The sequence below is a fragment of the Anastrepha obliqua genome, chromosome 1 (assembly GCF_027943255.1).
Source record: "Anastrepha obliqua isolate idAnaObli1 chromosome 1, idAnaObli1_1.0, whole genome shotgun sequence".
NCBI classification, from domain to species: Eukaryota; Metazoa; Arthropoda; class Insecta; order Diptera; family Tephritidae; genus Anastrepha; species Anastrepha obliqua.
The window spans coordinates 119,539,022-119,551,786 of record NC_072892.1 but is presented as its reverse complement, the minus strand read 5'-3'; the positions used below and the strand labels follow the sequence as shown (position 1 = coordinate 119,551,786).

Here is a 12,765-nt window from a genome sequence, read left to right as displayed (position 1 = left end):
TTGATGTTGTTCCACAAATGGAGGGACTTACAGTTTCAAGCCGACTCCGAACGGCAGATATTTTTATGAGGAGCTTTTTCATGGCAGAAATACACTCGGAGGTTTGCCATTGGCTCCCGAGGGGAGAGAAGTATTTAATACAAACATTAAATTTGGCCAAAACTAATACTTTTCAACTTTTTCCAGTTCCCAAAACTAAAAATATTCTTGAAAAGAAAGAGATTTGCCACGATAGATAATATAAGCATCGCATTGTTTGAAAAGTTCAAGACCAAAATTGTTCCGTTTATTTTAAAAAGAGCTCGGTACAAATTATGTGACGTCACTGTTATAAACTCTCTATTATTAATTCATATGAATCCTTGTTCACTCCACTCGGGAGCATAGGACCTCGGCAAGACTCTTCCATCGTACACATTTCTGGGATGTAGTTTTTGTGCCGTCCCATGTGATGTCAGGCTCTGCTGGTTTGTGCAACATCAACCTTCGCCAAGTGATCTTTGGCGACCCCAACCTCTGCTCCTCTGCGGGTTCCATTCCAGTGCCATTCTAGTGATCTGCGTTTGATTTGCCATAGGATGTGCCCCTCATTGTTGTTCTCCACAGCTGATGGTGTTCGACCAGAATAATCTACAGATGATGCGGAGGCATTTGTTGACGAAGGTTATAGCCTCTGTGTGATGGTGTTGAAGACCACCTATATTTCACTTCCGTATAACAAAACAGACTTCACACATGAGCTGAATATTCGCAGTTTAGTGCACCGGGCTATTTTCGAACTTGCTCATACTGTATGCATTCGCCCAAACGCCGCCCTTGGTTTGCTTAGCCTGCAGTTGACATCTTCATCTGCTTCGTCGTCTGTCGTGATAGTGCAGCCGAGGTTCGCACTATCCATGCAATGATAAATTATATTCTCTTAACGCTGCCCGCGTGTATGCTTATAGATGAAGTTTGTATTCTAAAGGTGTCTGATATTTAAAGTTGCAGTTGTTTCTGGTTCATTGAAATATTGAAGTAAACTTAACTTTGAGATGGATCTATATTGTTCAGGCTATCATGACAACCGAATTGGAGACTTATGTTTGCAAAAAATTATTGTTTCATTGGTTAAGCGGCAATATGCTCAGTGATGATAACAATCACTCCGCACACTGACGAATATTGTTCAGAAAGTGAAGTGTTTTGGAATTTCCGTAATTTCGTCATATACTATTTAATTGCCCCATGCGGTCAATAAATGCTGTAATCTTGATATATCTGGAGGTATAAATATAAGTTTGGCCAACAGTAGTCCGTTAGTACTTATCGTCATGGCTTCCGATACGTTACGATTGTTTACATTTGTGGTTTTCTGTGCTCTTAGCGCTTCTGCGAATACCACAGTCGACTGGTGGGAGTCGGCCACACTCTATCAAATCTATCCTCGATCGTTTATGGACAGTGACGGTGATGGTATAGGTGACTTGAATGGCATTACATCTCGTTTGGAATTTCTCAAGGAAATAGGTGTGACTGCTGCATGGCTTTCGCCTATCTTCGAATCACCGATGGCAGATTTGGGTTATGATGTAGCTAATTTCACGAACGTTGACCCGCTCTTTGGGACAATGGAGGATTTTGATGCAATGATTGCAAAGGCGCATAAATTGGGTTTAAAGATGATATTGGATTTTGTTCCAAATCACTCAAGTGATGAGTGTGAGTGGTTCCAGAAGTCGGTACGTCGTGAAGAAGGTTACGAAGATTTCTATGTATGGCATGATGGCAAAATCGATCCAGAAACGGGCGAACGTAGTGAGCCATGCAATTGGGTGAGTTACTACTATAGATTAGTTATTGTTTGCTATTTTTCCTTTTATCAAACTTTACTCTTTATTTCTTCTTACAGGGATCAGCCTTTGGTGGTTCTGCATGGACTTGGGTTGAAGAACGCCAACAGTATTACTTCCATCAGTTTCTAGCCAAACAACCTGATTTTAATCTTACAAATCCAGCAGTGCGCGAACATCTAATCGAAGTTTTGGACTTTTGGCTCGGTCGTGGAGTAGACGCTTTCCGCGTTGATGCAGTACCATTTTACATTGAATATCGTTATGAAAATGGTTCATATCCAGATGCACCGCCCGGCGGATCAATCCTTTACATGCAGAACCAACCAGAAACTCTCGAATTATTATACGAATGGCGCGAGTTTTTAGACGAATACCAACAAAAACATGGCGGCGACACATTGTGAGCTACATATAATCAATCGATTAATAGTTTTGTCTAAATTAATCAATTGTATTTCTCCATAGACCACAAATTGCCGAAGCTTATACCAGTACCGAGATTTTGAGCACCTATGTTAGCAATGGCACTCATATTGGAAGTCAACTGCCCATGAATTTTAACTTTATTGAATTAAGAGAAAGTTCCACTGCAGCGACTGTGGAAGAATTCACCAAAGACTGGATGGATATAATGTGGACAAATCATAAGATGGCCAATTGGGTAGTAGGAAATCATGACAACAGTCGTCCAGCCACACGCATAGGAACAACTAGGACAGATATGATGACAATGATAGTGCATGCATTGCCTGGCACATCTGTTACTTATTATGTAAGTGCTAACAATCACTCTTGTCACGAGTGGTCATTTTTATTTCTAATTTAGGGAGATGAGATCGGCATGACTGATGGAGACATCGACTGCACAATAAGTTGTGAGTTCCGGGACCCAGAGCGTACTCCAATGCAATGGGACACTTCAAAGAATGCTGGCTTTAGCACTGGAAACTCCACTTGGCTACCCGTCAATCCTAACCACTCATATCTCAATGTACAGACTCAGCGAGGCGTGGCACGTAGCAGCTTGAACATATACAAGGGAATGACCAGGTTGAAACAAACGGAAGCATTCAAGGCGTTCAAAGAAGATGGTGGATTTTCGTATGGAGCATTGAAAGAGCAGGTCTTTCAAGTTGTGAGGTTAGTTGAAGTGGAGATGTTTAAATTTGACAACTGATTGAAATAACGTTTTCAGAACTGCTGTTGGTCGTGAGGAGTACCGTTTACTAGCTAACTTCGGTAGCCAGATAGAATATTTAGATGGCTTGGCGAATAAGACTATGGAGTACGTGCTGCTCACTTCCTATTCACCACACAAATATGGGTAAGTGTTGCGAGCGTTGGCATTTTTGGAAAGTTTTAAAATGCTGTTTTGTTTTTACATTTCAGCGACAAGGTCGATTTAAGCCAACGAATTTATTTGATGCCATATGAAGCGGTAATTCTGCGATGGACTGCGTAAAGTAGATTTGTATGAATGAGTATCGGCAGTTCAGCTGATTGTCCAAACTTATTTTCTACAGTATTTTAGTGTTACAGGCTAGAGTAATATCGAGTATATCATTATAGTATTTACAATAAAATTTCTTCAGAGATTGTTTCATATATATATATAGATCCATATGCATAATGTTACTTAGATAAGAATAATATAGTTGCATCAGTTTTACATTCATACGTTGATTGGCACTTAGATTTACAATATTTACATACATATGTTAAAATTGTAATCATTTTTTAACAATTTTGTCTTTGAAATCAATAAAAGCTAATTTCACACAAAAAAGTTATGGTGTTTTGTATATCGGAGGTTTGAAAAAACTTTTTCTTCAGTTTGGTGTTTCACCGAGATTTGAACCTACTTTCGCTCTCCATATATATGTACATATACATACATATATATATTAATTGACACTTCGTCTACGATGCGACAGTATTGGCAATAGCATAGCGAACTTGCATATAACGATTGACCCCCGGCATACACTAAGCCACCTGTGCGTGCGCAAAATAGCCCTAACAAAGTTTCTTCGCTTTAATTCAGTTTTATATCCGCGAAATAAAGTTAAATTTTTATAGTTAATCGACGTTTTGTTTCGAACACAAAAATGAAAAAGTTACATAGAGTCACAATCTCGAACAAGAACAAGAATGAAATATGACAAGAAGAGGAAAGGCGACGAGTGGTAAAGGCGAGCAACGACGTCTTTGTTCGTATACGCAAATAGTAAACGACGCCCAGTGCTGTGTTAAGGGGTTAGGTGGGTTTGAAAATTTCAAAAAATCGATTTATTTTTTTTTGTCTTATTAAATAGTATAATATGTTTAAAATATTCTCCTAAAATTTCAAATTGATGCGAGTAAAATTCTACGAGATACACCCTTCAGAATTTCCGCCCATCAGGCCATGTCAGTGCAGCGTTTCGTTTTTAAACGCGTTTATCTCAAAACTCGATTTTTTAAGTCGGTGGACACGATTTATCGAAAAGTTATGAAGCGATTTTGTTCAAATTTTGCACACATCTGTGGAATAACATTATCAAGTTATTGAACGAAGGATTTTTTTTTTTTTTATTACAACTAATTTTTTCGAGCCAACACATGACGAAAATTTGACCAAAAAATGTGTTTTTTTGTTCAAAGTCTGTCAAAAATTCAAATTAAATTTTTTTTTTTCCTTCGTCCAGTAACGAGATTTATCCATGTACTAACGAAATATTTTTGGTTTTTTGATTTTAGATGAACCAATAATGAGTTATGCTGTCCACGGCAAGAGGATTTTTTTGTGAGACGTTAAGGGAGATGAGGTACCAACGGCTGAGTTTTCGGAATTTTTAAATAAAAATTTCACAAAATACTGTTTAAATATGTATCTTTGATATGCTGAATTGTTTAAATAAAATATATGATTGCATATATTAAAAAAAAAAATAGTAAAAATACCCTTTTTTTGAACCTCTGTAACCCACCTAACCCCTTAAAAAGAAAAACGAATGCATTTTGCTAAAAAGAGTCCTTAGTGGACTAGAGTACGCTGAGACAGAAAATCTTGTTTTTTGCCTTTAATATATTCGACGAAATTAAGACCGAGATAAGGAATACGTTTTTTTCTAAAGCATTCCAACAATACCAAATACGTTTATTTATACTCGTATGTACATTTGGGGCAATCAAATTTTTGATTGTTGCCCGCTCAGAAAGGACTGCGACACCGTGTCACATCGGTTTGTCTGCACCGAAACATGCCGAATCACTGAACAGGTATACGGTAAACGTACATATGCACATACACACATCCATATAAATATTTTCAAATTGATTAAAAGCACAATACCAATAAAACCATCGCTGAGAGCCTTGCAAAATTATTTCATTAACTTACATAATTAACAGTACTTTGTAACGGTAAACTTTTTGAATCCACCAAAGCAAGCAAAAACCAAAACCCTGCCTCCTCTTTTCGGCATCGTTTGTTCAGATTATTCGATATACCGTTATCTCACCGAGTTGCTACACACGCGTTAGCCATCAACCAGTCACAGAATGATTGTAAGAGTGATTTGACGGTTGATCAAAATATCACGTACGATTGTAAATTATAAAGAACGCAAAAATGCCTAGTGAATGGACCCACTGATGGTAAATAATTTTTTTAAAAATCCTTACACAGCCCAAAAAAAGTCCCTACTTTTCCCTACGCTTCAAAAAATGTTCCCTACAAAATTCAATAAATTTTTTTCTCCTGTGTTTACATTATAATGAGGCACTTGCAACGTCAAAATTGAATTATTTGCTTAAGTTTTGGACTTGGTGCTGTTTTAACACTTTATTATATAACAACATAAACAAATTTTACTTCAAATATATATAAATACACATATTTGTTATATTATAAACACATTTATAAAGAAATATTCAGCAAAAAGACTAAAAAAATTAGACTTTTTCATTAGGGTAGAAGGGGGAGGCTTCGACATGAGGGAGGCTTCGACATTTTCAAATTTGGCTCGCATTATAACTGCTATTTCTTTCATTTCAAGAATGGACAACGGCGAAGTTTAATTCGATGCTTGCGTATGAATTGATCAGTGATTGCTTGAACGCGGTAATGAATAGATCAATTTTTTTATTTTTGGTAAGTGTACATGTAAATAGTGCGTGCAAGTATTAGTGTGTAAAAAGTGTAAATTACGACGTATAGGTTTCGTTTTTTGCCAAACAATATTATATTAGAAGTGTGATTTGGAGTTTTTGATGATGTTTTAAGAAACATAAGCAAATAGAGTTTTAAGCGGAAACTTGAAACAAGTGCACGAGGGAGGATTCGACAACGTTTTTTGGGAGGTTTCGACAAATTTTCGAAGCCTCCCTTCTGTCCTATTTTACTCAGTAAATAATATTTTGCAGCTACCAAGATGCCGAATGTGTATAAAAGGAAGTGTCCTGACAGAGTGATCGACGAGGATAATATGGAAAAAGCCCTGGAGGATGTTAAGAAAAAGAAAGAAACCCCTTCAAGTGCTGCTCGCAAATATGGAATAAAGCGGACAACTCTTATATCCCGATTATTAAAGCAGAAAACAAATATGGGAGTTTTAAAAGATTTTCAATCCAAATTTTCGTCGAACCAAGTCTTACGGCATCGCAAGAAAGAGATTTAGCAGCTTATTTTAAAAAATGTTCAAATGTTCATCACGGACTAACTTACGACTTAGCTAGACGATTCGTTTACGAATTCGTGTCTAGATACAAAATAAAACATCCAGCAAACTGGGACAAAGAAAAGAGAGCTGGGGTAGATTGGCTGAAGTGTTTCATGCATAGAAATAATGATATAAGTCTACGAAAACCTGAAAACACTAGCATATTGCGCATTTCTGGATTTTCCGAGGAAGCGGTTTCAATATTTTTTTCAAACTTAAAAAAAGTATACGAATCACACAACTTTACTTCTGATCGTATATACAACGTAGATGAGACTGGAATAACTACTGTGTTAGATTCTCCTAAAGTAAGCATTGCTCTGGTTTTGTGCTTCAAATACACCTAATGTCAAAACATACATATATAAAAATTCTTAGGTTATTGCTGAGAAGGGAAAGCGAACGATGTCTCAAGTCGCATCCGCAGAGCGGGGAATTTTAATAACTATGGTAGGGATTGTCAGCGGGTCTGGTAACCATATTCCACCGATTTACGTTTTCCCCCGGAAGCGAATGAACCCGCATTTTCTTAATGGATCAGTGCCAGGGTCAAAAGCACTTTTATCGAAGAACGGATGGATGAACTCAGAGCTCTTCGTAGATGTGCTTATCCATATTAGGGGTTACGCTCGCTGCACTATCGACGATCCTATACTGCTTTTAATGGACAATCATGTTTCGCACTGCAGCCTAGACAGCATCATTTATAGTCGCGATAACGGAATATGTCTAGTTTCTTTTCCACCACATACCTCACATAACTTCAACCACTGGATGTATCAGTTTTTGGACCTTTCAAAAAATATTGTAAACAATCCTTTAACGATTTTATGGTAAATAATCCTGGAAAGAAAATATACATTTCACATATCGCAGAGCTTACAAAAAATCCATTTTTGAGAGCTTTTTCTCCCGAAAACATTGTAAAAGGATTTTCAGCCACTGGGATATTTCCCTACAATTCATTAATCTTTCCTCAGTCAGACTTTTCCCACTCCGAAATCGAATTAAACTCTGATAGTGCCGCCGAAACTCACCAAGTCGAATGCTTGTCGTCCGAGAATATTCAGAGGCCGTCATCTGAACCGATTTGTTTTTCTCCAGAAGTTATCCGTCCAATTCCCGTATTGAGGAAGAAGAAAACCTTACCCAAAAACCAAGGAAAGTCGAGAATTTATACGGATTCGCCAGAAAAGTTACGCTTAGAGGAATTGAAACAGCAAAGCATTGATAAATTTAAGTTACCAAAACTAAAGTTGTGTAAGAGAGTCAAAACACTGCGAAATCCAAAAGCTAAGAAACACCGAAGAATAAGTTCCTCACCATCTAGTGAAAACACTTCCTATAGCTTGGCTGATTCTGATAACTCATTTGACTTTGGTGAGGATCTCAGCAATGAGGAAACGGCATTGGAGGTTGCTAAAGATTTTCATATTCAGGGCAAAGGTCCTATGAAGGAGCAACTATGTGTAGAGAACGAAATGCAAATTGAGGAAAACAAATTTGTACTGGTTAAATTCACAGACAAAGCCGATTTCTTTTACATTGGTGTAGTTGTAGAAGTGGGAATTACTACGTGCATAGTCAAATTTTTTAGACGGCAGCTCAAAACACAACTATTTTATGAACCCCTTATTGAAGACAAAAGCTTGGTTTCAAAGCAGGACATATTGCGTACTTTGCCAACACCTGAACATCCTCCAGGAACTTCACGGGCGCACAGCAAATTTATTTTTGACTGCGACTTTTCGAATTTAGATGTGCGTTAAAGTATGTAATGTTAATATATAAGTAATTTTATGGATGAAATGTATTTATGAATTGAAATGAGTGAATTGCATTGAATTAAATGTTATAAGTAGTGCTAGTGGATAGATGTATTTTTGAATTGAAATATAAAACACATAATATGCAAACTCGTTTGAAATTTTTATTATTAATCGGAATATATTTTCCAAAAATTCCACTTAAAATTCATATTTTACTTATATGTTTTATAAGTGTCGAAGCCTCTCCTTCGCTGTCGAAGGCTCCCATAAGGCTGACGAAGCCTCCCTGAAAGTGGGAGGTTTCGTCAAATATTCCCGTGATAGTTTTTTGATTAAAAGGTTGAAAAAAAATTAAATAAGAAAAGTAACGACAAATTGAGAGTGGCACAAACATGCATAAAATCAATAATTATGAAGGAAAATAACTGCTTCGTACTCCAGTTTCTCTAAAAACAGTATTGTTCCTTAACCTGTCGAAGCCTCCCCCTTCTACCCTACATGCAGTTCTGTCTAAAACAAGACAGAGTTTCTATTTTTTCAGAATCCGGCACGATTACTTTTAAGAGTGGGATTAAATGGTCCACCACTTGCAGCGCGACATTATGCTCAGCGAAGAACATGATAAGTCTTATTTCGAAATTTCTGGAACCATTTGGTTTATTAGGCTTTTTCTTAAAAAAAAAAAAACTGTTTATTTTAGGTGTCTTTTTTATTTTCTTCATATTTTTTTGGTGCATTTTTGTTTCGCCGTGCTTCTGCAGATCAGAATTGCCGCAGGTCAAAACTTTGTCGCACTCAGCGCATTTGCATTTAAATGAATCGTTAGCCACAGCTTTCAACCAGCCACTAAAATTGTTGTCGTCAAGCCACTTGTTATTGAACTTTTGTTTCCGATACTTGAATTTTTCTCCTACTGTTGTTCCGAAGAGTCCGTCGAAAAATAGCAAAAAAGCTAAAACGAAAATAATTGCAAACTTACTTCAAAAGTGAAAAGCAGCAGAAAACGCGGGGCAACTAACAATTTCGAAGAAAAAATCGCGTTAGCGTTAACGAAGAAAAAAATGGCAATGTTGCCGTATTAGAAGTATGCTGCCATAAGGAAAAAAATACTGGCATGAAATGTTACTGCGGACTTTTATTTTAAATGAACTTTTTTAATATTTCCCTCTAATTTAAAATTTTTTCTGTCCTTCTTGAAAATTCCCTACATTTACAGAATTTAAAAAAATCTGTCCTTTTCCCTACACCCACATTTTTCGACAAAAATCCCTACATGTAGGGAATTTTCCCTACATTTACCACCACTGAATGGACCTCGTTTGAAGTGACTCAGTCGGTCTATTCAAATTATACCATAGAAAAAAATAGAAGCGCAAAAAATTTAAATAGATTAGAGCTAAAATCTGCAAGTGAAAGAGCACGAAAAATATCTGACCGCGCCGAACGTATTTTGTTGTGAAAAGTAGCCACAAAACCACGGATTTCGACAACAAAATTTACTAGTGAGCTTAGAGATGAGTGTGGAGTAATGGTGTCTCATGAAACAGTCCGCCAAGCTGCGGAAACCTCAATTATACTTCACGAGTTGCTCGAAAGAAGCCTTTGCTAGAACGTACCAAGCTCAGTCAGCACTGGGATGTTTGAATTTTCTGCGATGACACTAAATCCTGTTGTATAACAACGATGAATCCAATTGAGTGTGGAGGCAGCATTAAAATCACTGGAAAGGCGGAGTATTATGCCCACAGTGAAATATGGCAAACTTTCAGTCATGGCGAGGTGATGCATATTCAGCTTGGGAATGGGCGATTTGGTGTTTATAGAAGGTAATATGGATTCTGATATGCCATTTGAGAAATTAAAAATAAATAAATAATTGGCGTTTACACAATTTTGGGTTTTGGTCCAGCTCCTCCTCCTATTTGTGGTGTGCGGCTTGCTGTTGTTCCACAAATAGAGACAAATAGGGCACCAAAATTTGGCTTCTTTGTTGACAAGAAATCTTAGTTTAAATTCTAACAGGATAGCGATCCAAAATATAAAAAAACAAGAATGTTAGTTTAGAGGAATGGTACAAGAAACCCCAGGATTCTACAATATAACTTAAATCTATTAAATGCAAATGTAAAAAGTCGTTTTTAACAGCTGTGTTTGAAGTATTGTTGAAGTTTTGTTTTTGCTTTTTAATGTTTGTTTATCTTTAAGTGGAATAACTGTATATTCTACTATTGGCTTCTAAATTTTTTATATTAGTCAAACAAAACCAAAGATTGAAAGCAAACCACGGAAAAATACTTTTTTTCTTAATTAATTGGTTCGAATTTTGCTAGATTAGTAGATATCAAAATACTTCATTGACGAACTGTGTTTATATAATAATTCAAAACTTACATATTGTATTTATATGTATGTATATTTCTTCATTACATTATTGAGTTATAAAAGCAAATGGAAATCACGAGTTTGGCGAATAATATTTGTTGGACATATTATGTATACATTTTTCAAATGTGAGTCAATGAGTCAATGAGCTGAGGCTCGCCGGAGCCTATTACGATTACTCGCAAAAAATATATTATATCTTTTTTGTAAACAGATTTCCAGAAATTTTTTAAAATACTCCCCTGAATTTAAAAAAAATTGTTTGCTGATGCATGAGAAAAATCAACGAATCATTCTCTTTTCTGTATTGCCTCCAAAATTTGGTAAAATTGAGCGAAATATTCTTTGAATATGTATGTGTAGTTCGGCAAAATACCGCTATGAATGTATACCGCTATGATCTGCATGTTTTGTATTGAATAGACGAACGCGCTACCAATAAATTACCGAGGAAGAGAAATGGGCAGTCGATGAACCACGACAATGATGGTGATTTTGTGCATAATTTTAGTGCAGATGAATTAGTTAGTATTGATGTAATTGATTGTGAAACGGAACTTTTGATAGAAATCAATGAGTTGGATGACAAGTGATGCTGCCTCTGATTTCCCTACACCAAAAGATGATACTAAGTGGTTTAAAAGTTGCAGAATGCCAGAATTTTAGATCTGCTAGGATTTTAATGATTTCTTCCAATAAAATTATATAAAACTATTAAATACTATATGAAATTATTATTTATTCAATACTTATTCTAAACACATATGCACATATGAATATTTCTAACCTTGTAGTTATAGGTAATCACATCACTTCACATCAACGTCAAACGTTCTAGTGCTTCTGATATCAAAGTATATTCGAAGATTCCACTTGAGATAAGCCAACGTATGGTTGCTTACGTCAAAATCAATCCTTTCTTGAATCAATGCCTACCAATGAGAATATTTGCCCCAGTCATTTGCCCCGGGTCAGTTATTAGATTTATTTTCGTAATACCTTTAGTACGAATCTCATATTGAAATGATTGGACCGTAGTTGTAGTCGCAAATTGTACATTTCATTCATTATAAAGTAGAAAAAGAAGGAAAATAGACACTCTAAAACCAGCTTTTAACTAAAATTATATAGCACTCAGGTCCGCTTAGATAAATAAATGTATAGTTTTCATTGATATTGTATTTGTCTACAATTATTTGAATGCTTCAGAGGAGCGTAAAATGCAATTGCTTATAGCTCCCATTTTCTAACCGAAAATATTATATTACGGTTTGCGCCTCTTTTTCAAAAAATATCATCGCCCACGCAAACTTTTCGTTTCCGCCGCACTCACTTTTTACGTGCACTCTTAACGTATTCTTGATCTCAAGCGCAGCTGCAATAGCAGCCAACGTCACCAATATCGTTTTTGTTCTGTATTCTTTCTTATCGCTCACTTCTCAAGTTTTTGTCGTCAACGGCTGAGGCAAATCCACAATAGCCCCACTTTTCTGTTCGCTATCTTTATGCTCGATTAACCACCACCAGTTCCAGGTTATTCAGCTCAATGACCTTATAAAGGGGTGTAGACGTTTTCGGTGCTCAAAGTTTCTACGTTTTGAAATTAAAAATGTCGACATAAACTTTTAGTTTAAAAGTTGGTTTACTGAAATATAAAATTACCTTTAACTTTTAAATGTAATCTCTTAATTTATATAAATACCTTATATCAATTGTAAAACATTCAAAAAATATTGTTAAGCCTTTAGAATTTTAAAATAAAAATAAGAAAAATGTTGTTTGTCTTTTAAATTTTATGGAACAGTAGTATGCAAAATCATTTTCAGTGACAAGGTCGTTGGCGTGTTCGCAAAGACTGTAGATTTCTTTCTATAAGCATAGACTTCGTGGGTTTTTATTGATTTTTTGACGATAATTGCAGTTCCTTGAGCCTTGAGGTCTGCGTGAGTTGTGTAGTTGGGGATATTTACAAAAGTTGTCTAAGTTGCAAGACTCTGTAATATTAACGTATTATTAATTGCTTCATCTTAAAAATAAAACTTGCGCAGGAGGCCGTTTGCTTTCCAAATTGCAATT

The 12,765-nt window shown here is 36.1% G+C and overlaps 1 protein-coding gene across 1 annotated transcript; it reads left to right on the top strand.

Moving 5' to 3' along the window:
- Window positions 1-1,304: 1,304 nt before the first annotated feature.
- LOC129253422 (maltase A2-like) lies at window positions 1,305-3,297 on the top strand. Its single transcript, XM_054891786.1, has 6 exons — window positions 1,305-1,814; window positions 1,892-2,235; window positions 2,301-2,607; window positions 2,662-2,975; window positions 3,031-3,159; window positions 3,225-3,297. The coding sequence occupies exons 1-6, from the start codon at window positions 1,314-1,316 to the stop codon at window positions 3,295-3,297; spliced, it is 1,668 nt and encodes a 555-aa protein (XP_054747761.1). The 5' UTR covers window positions 1,305-1,313.
- Window positions 3,298-12,765: the final 9,468 nt, after the last annotated feature.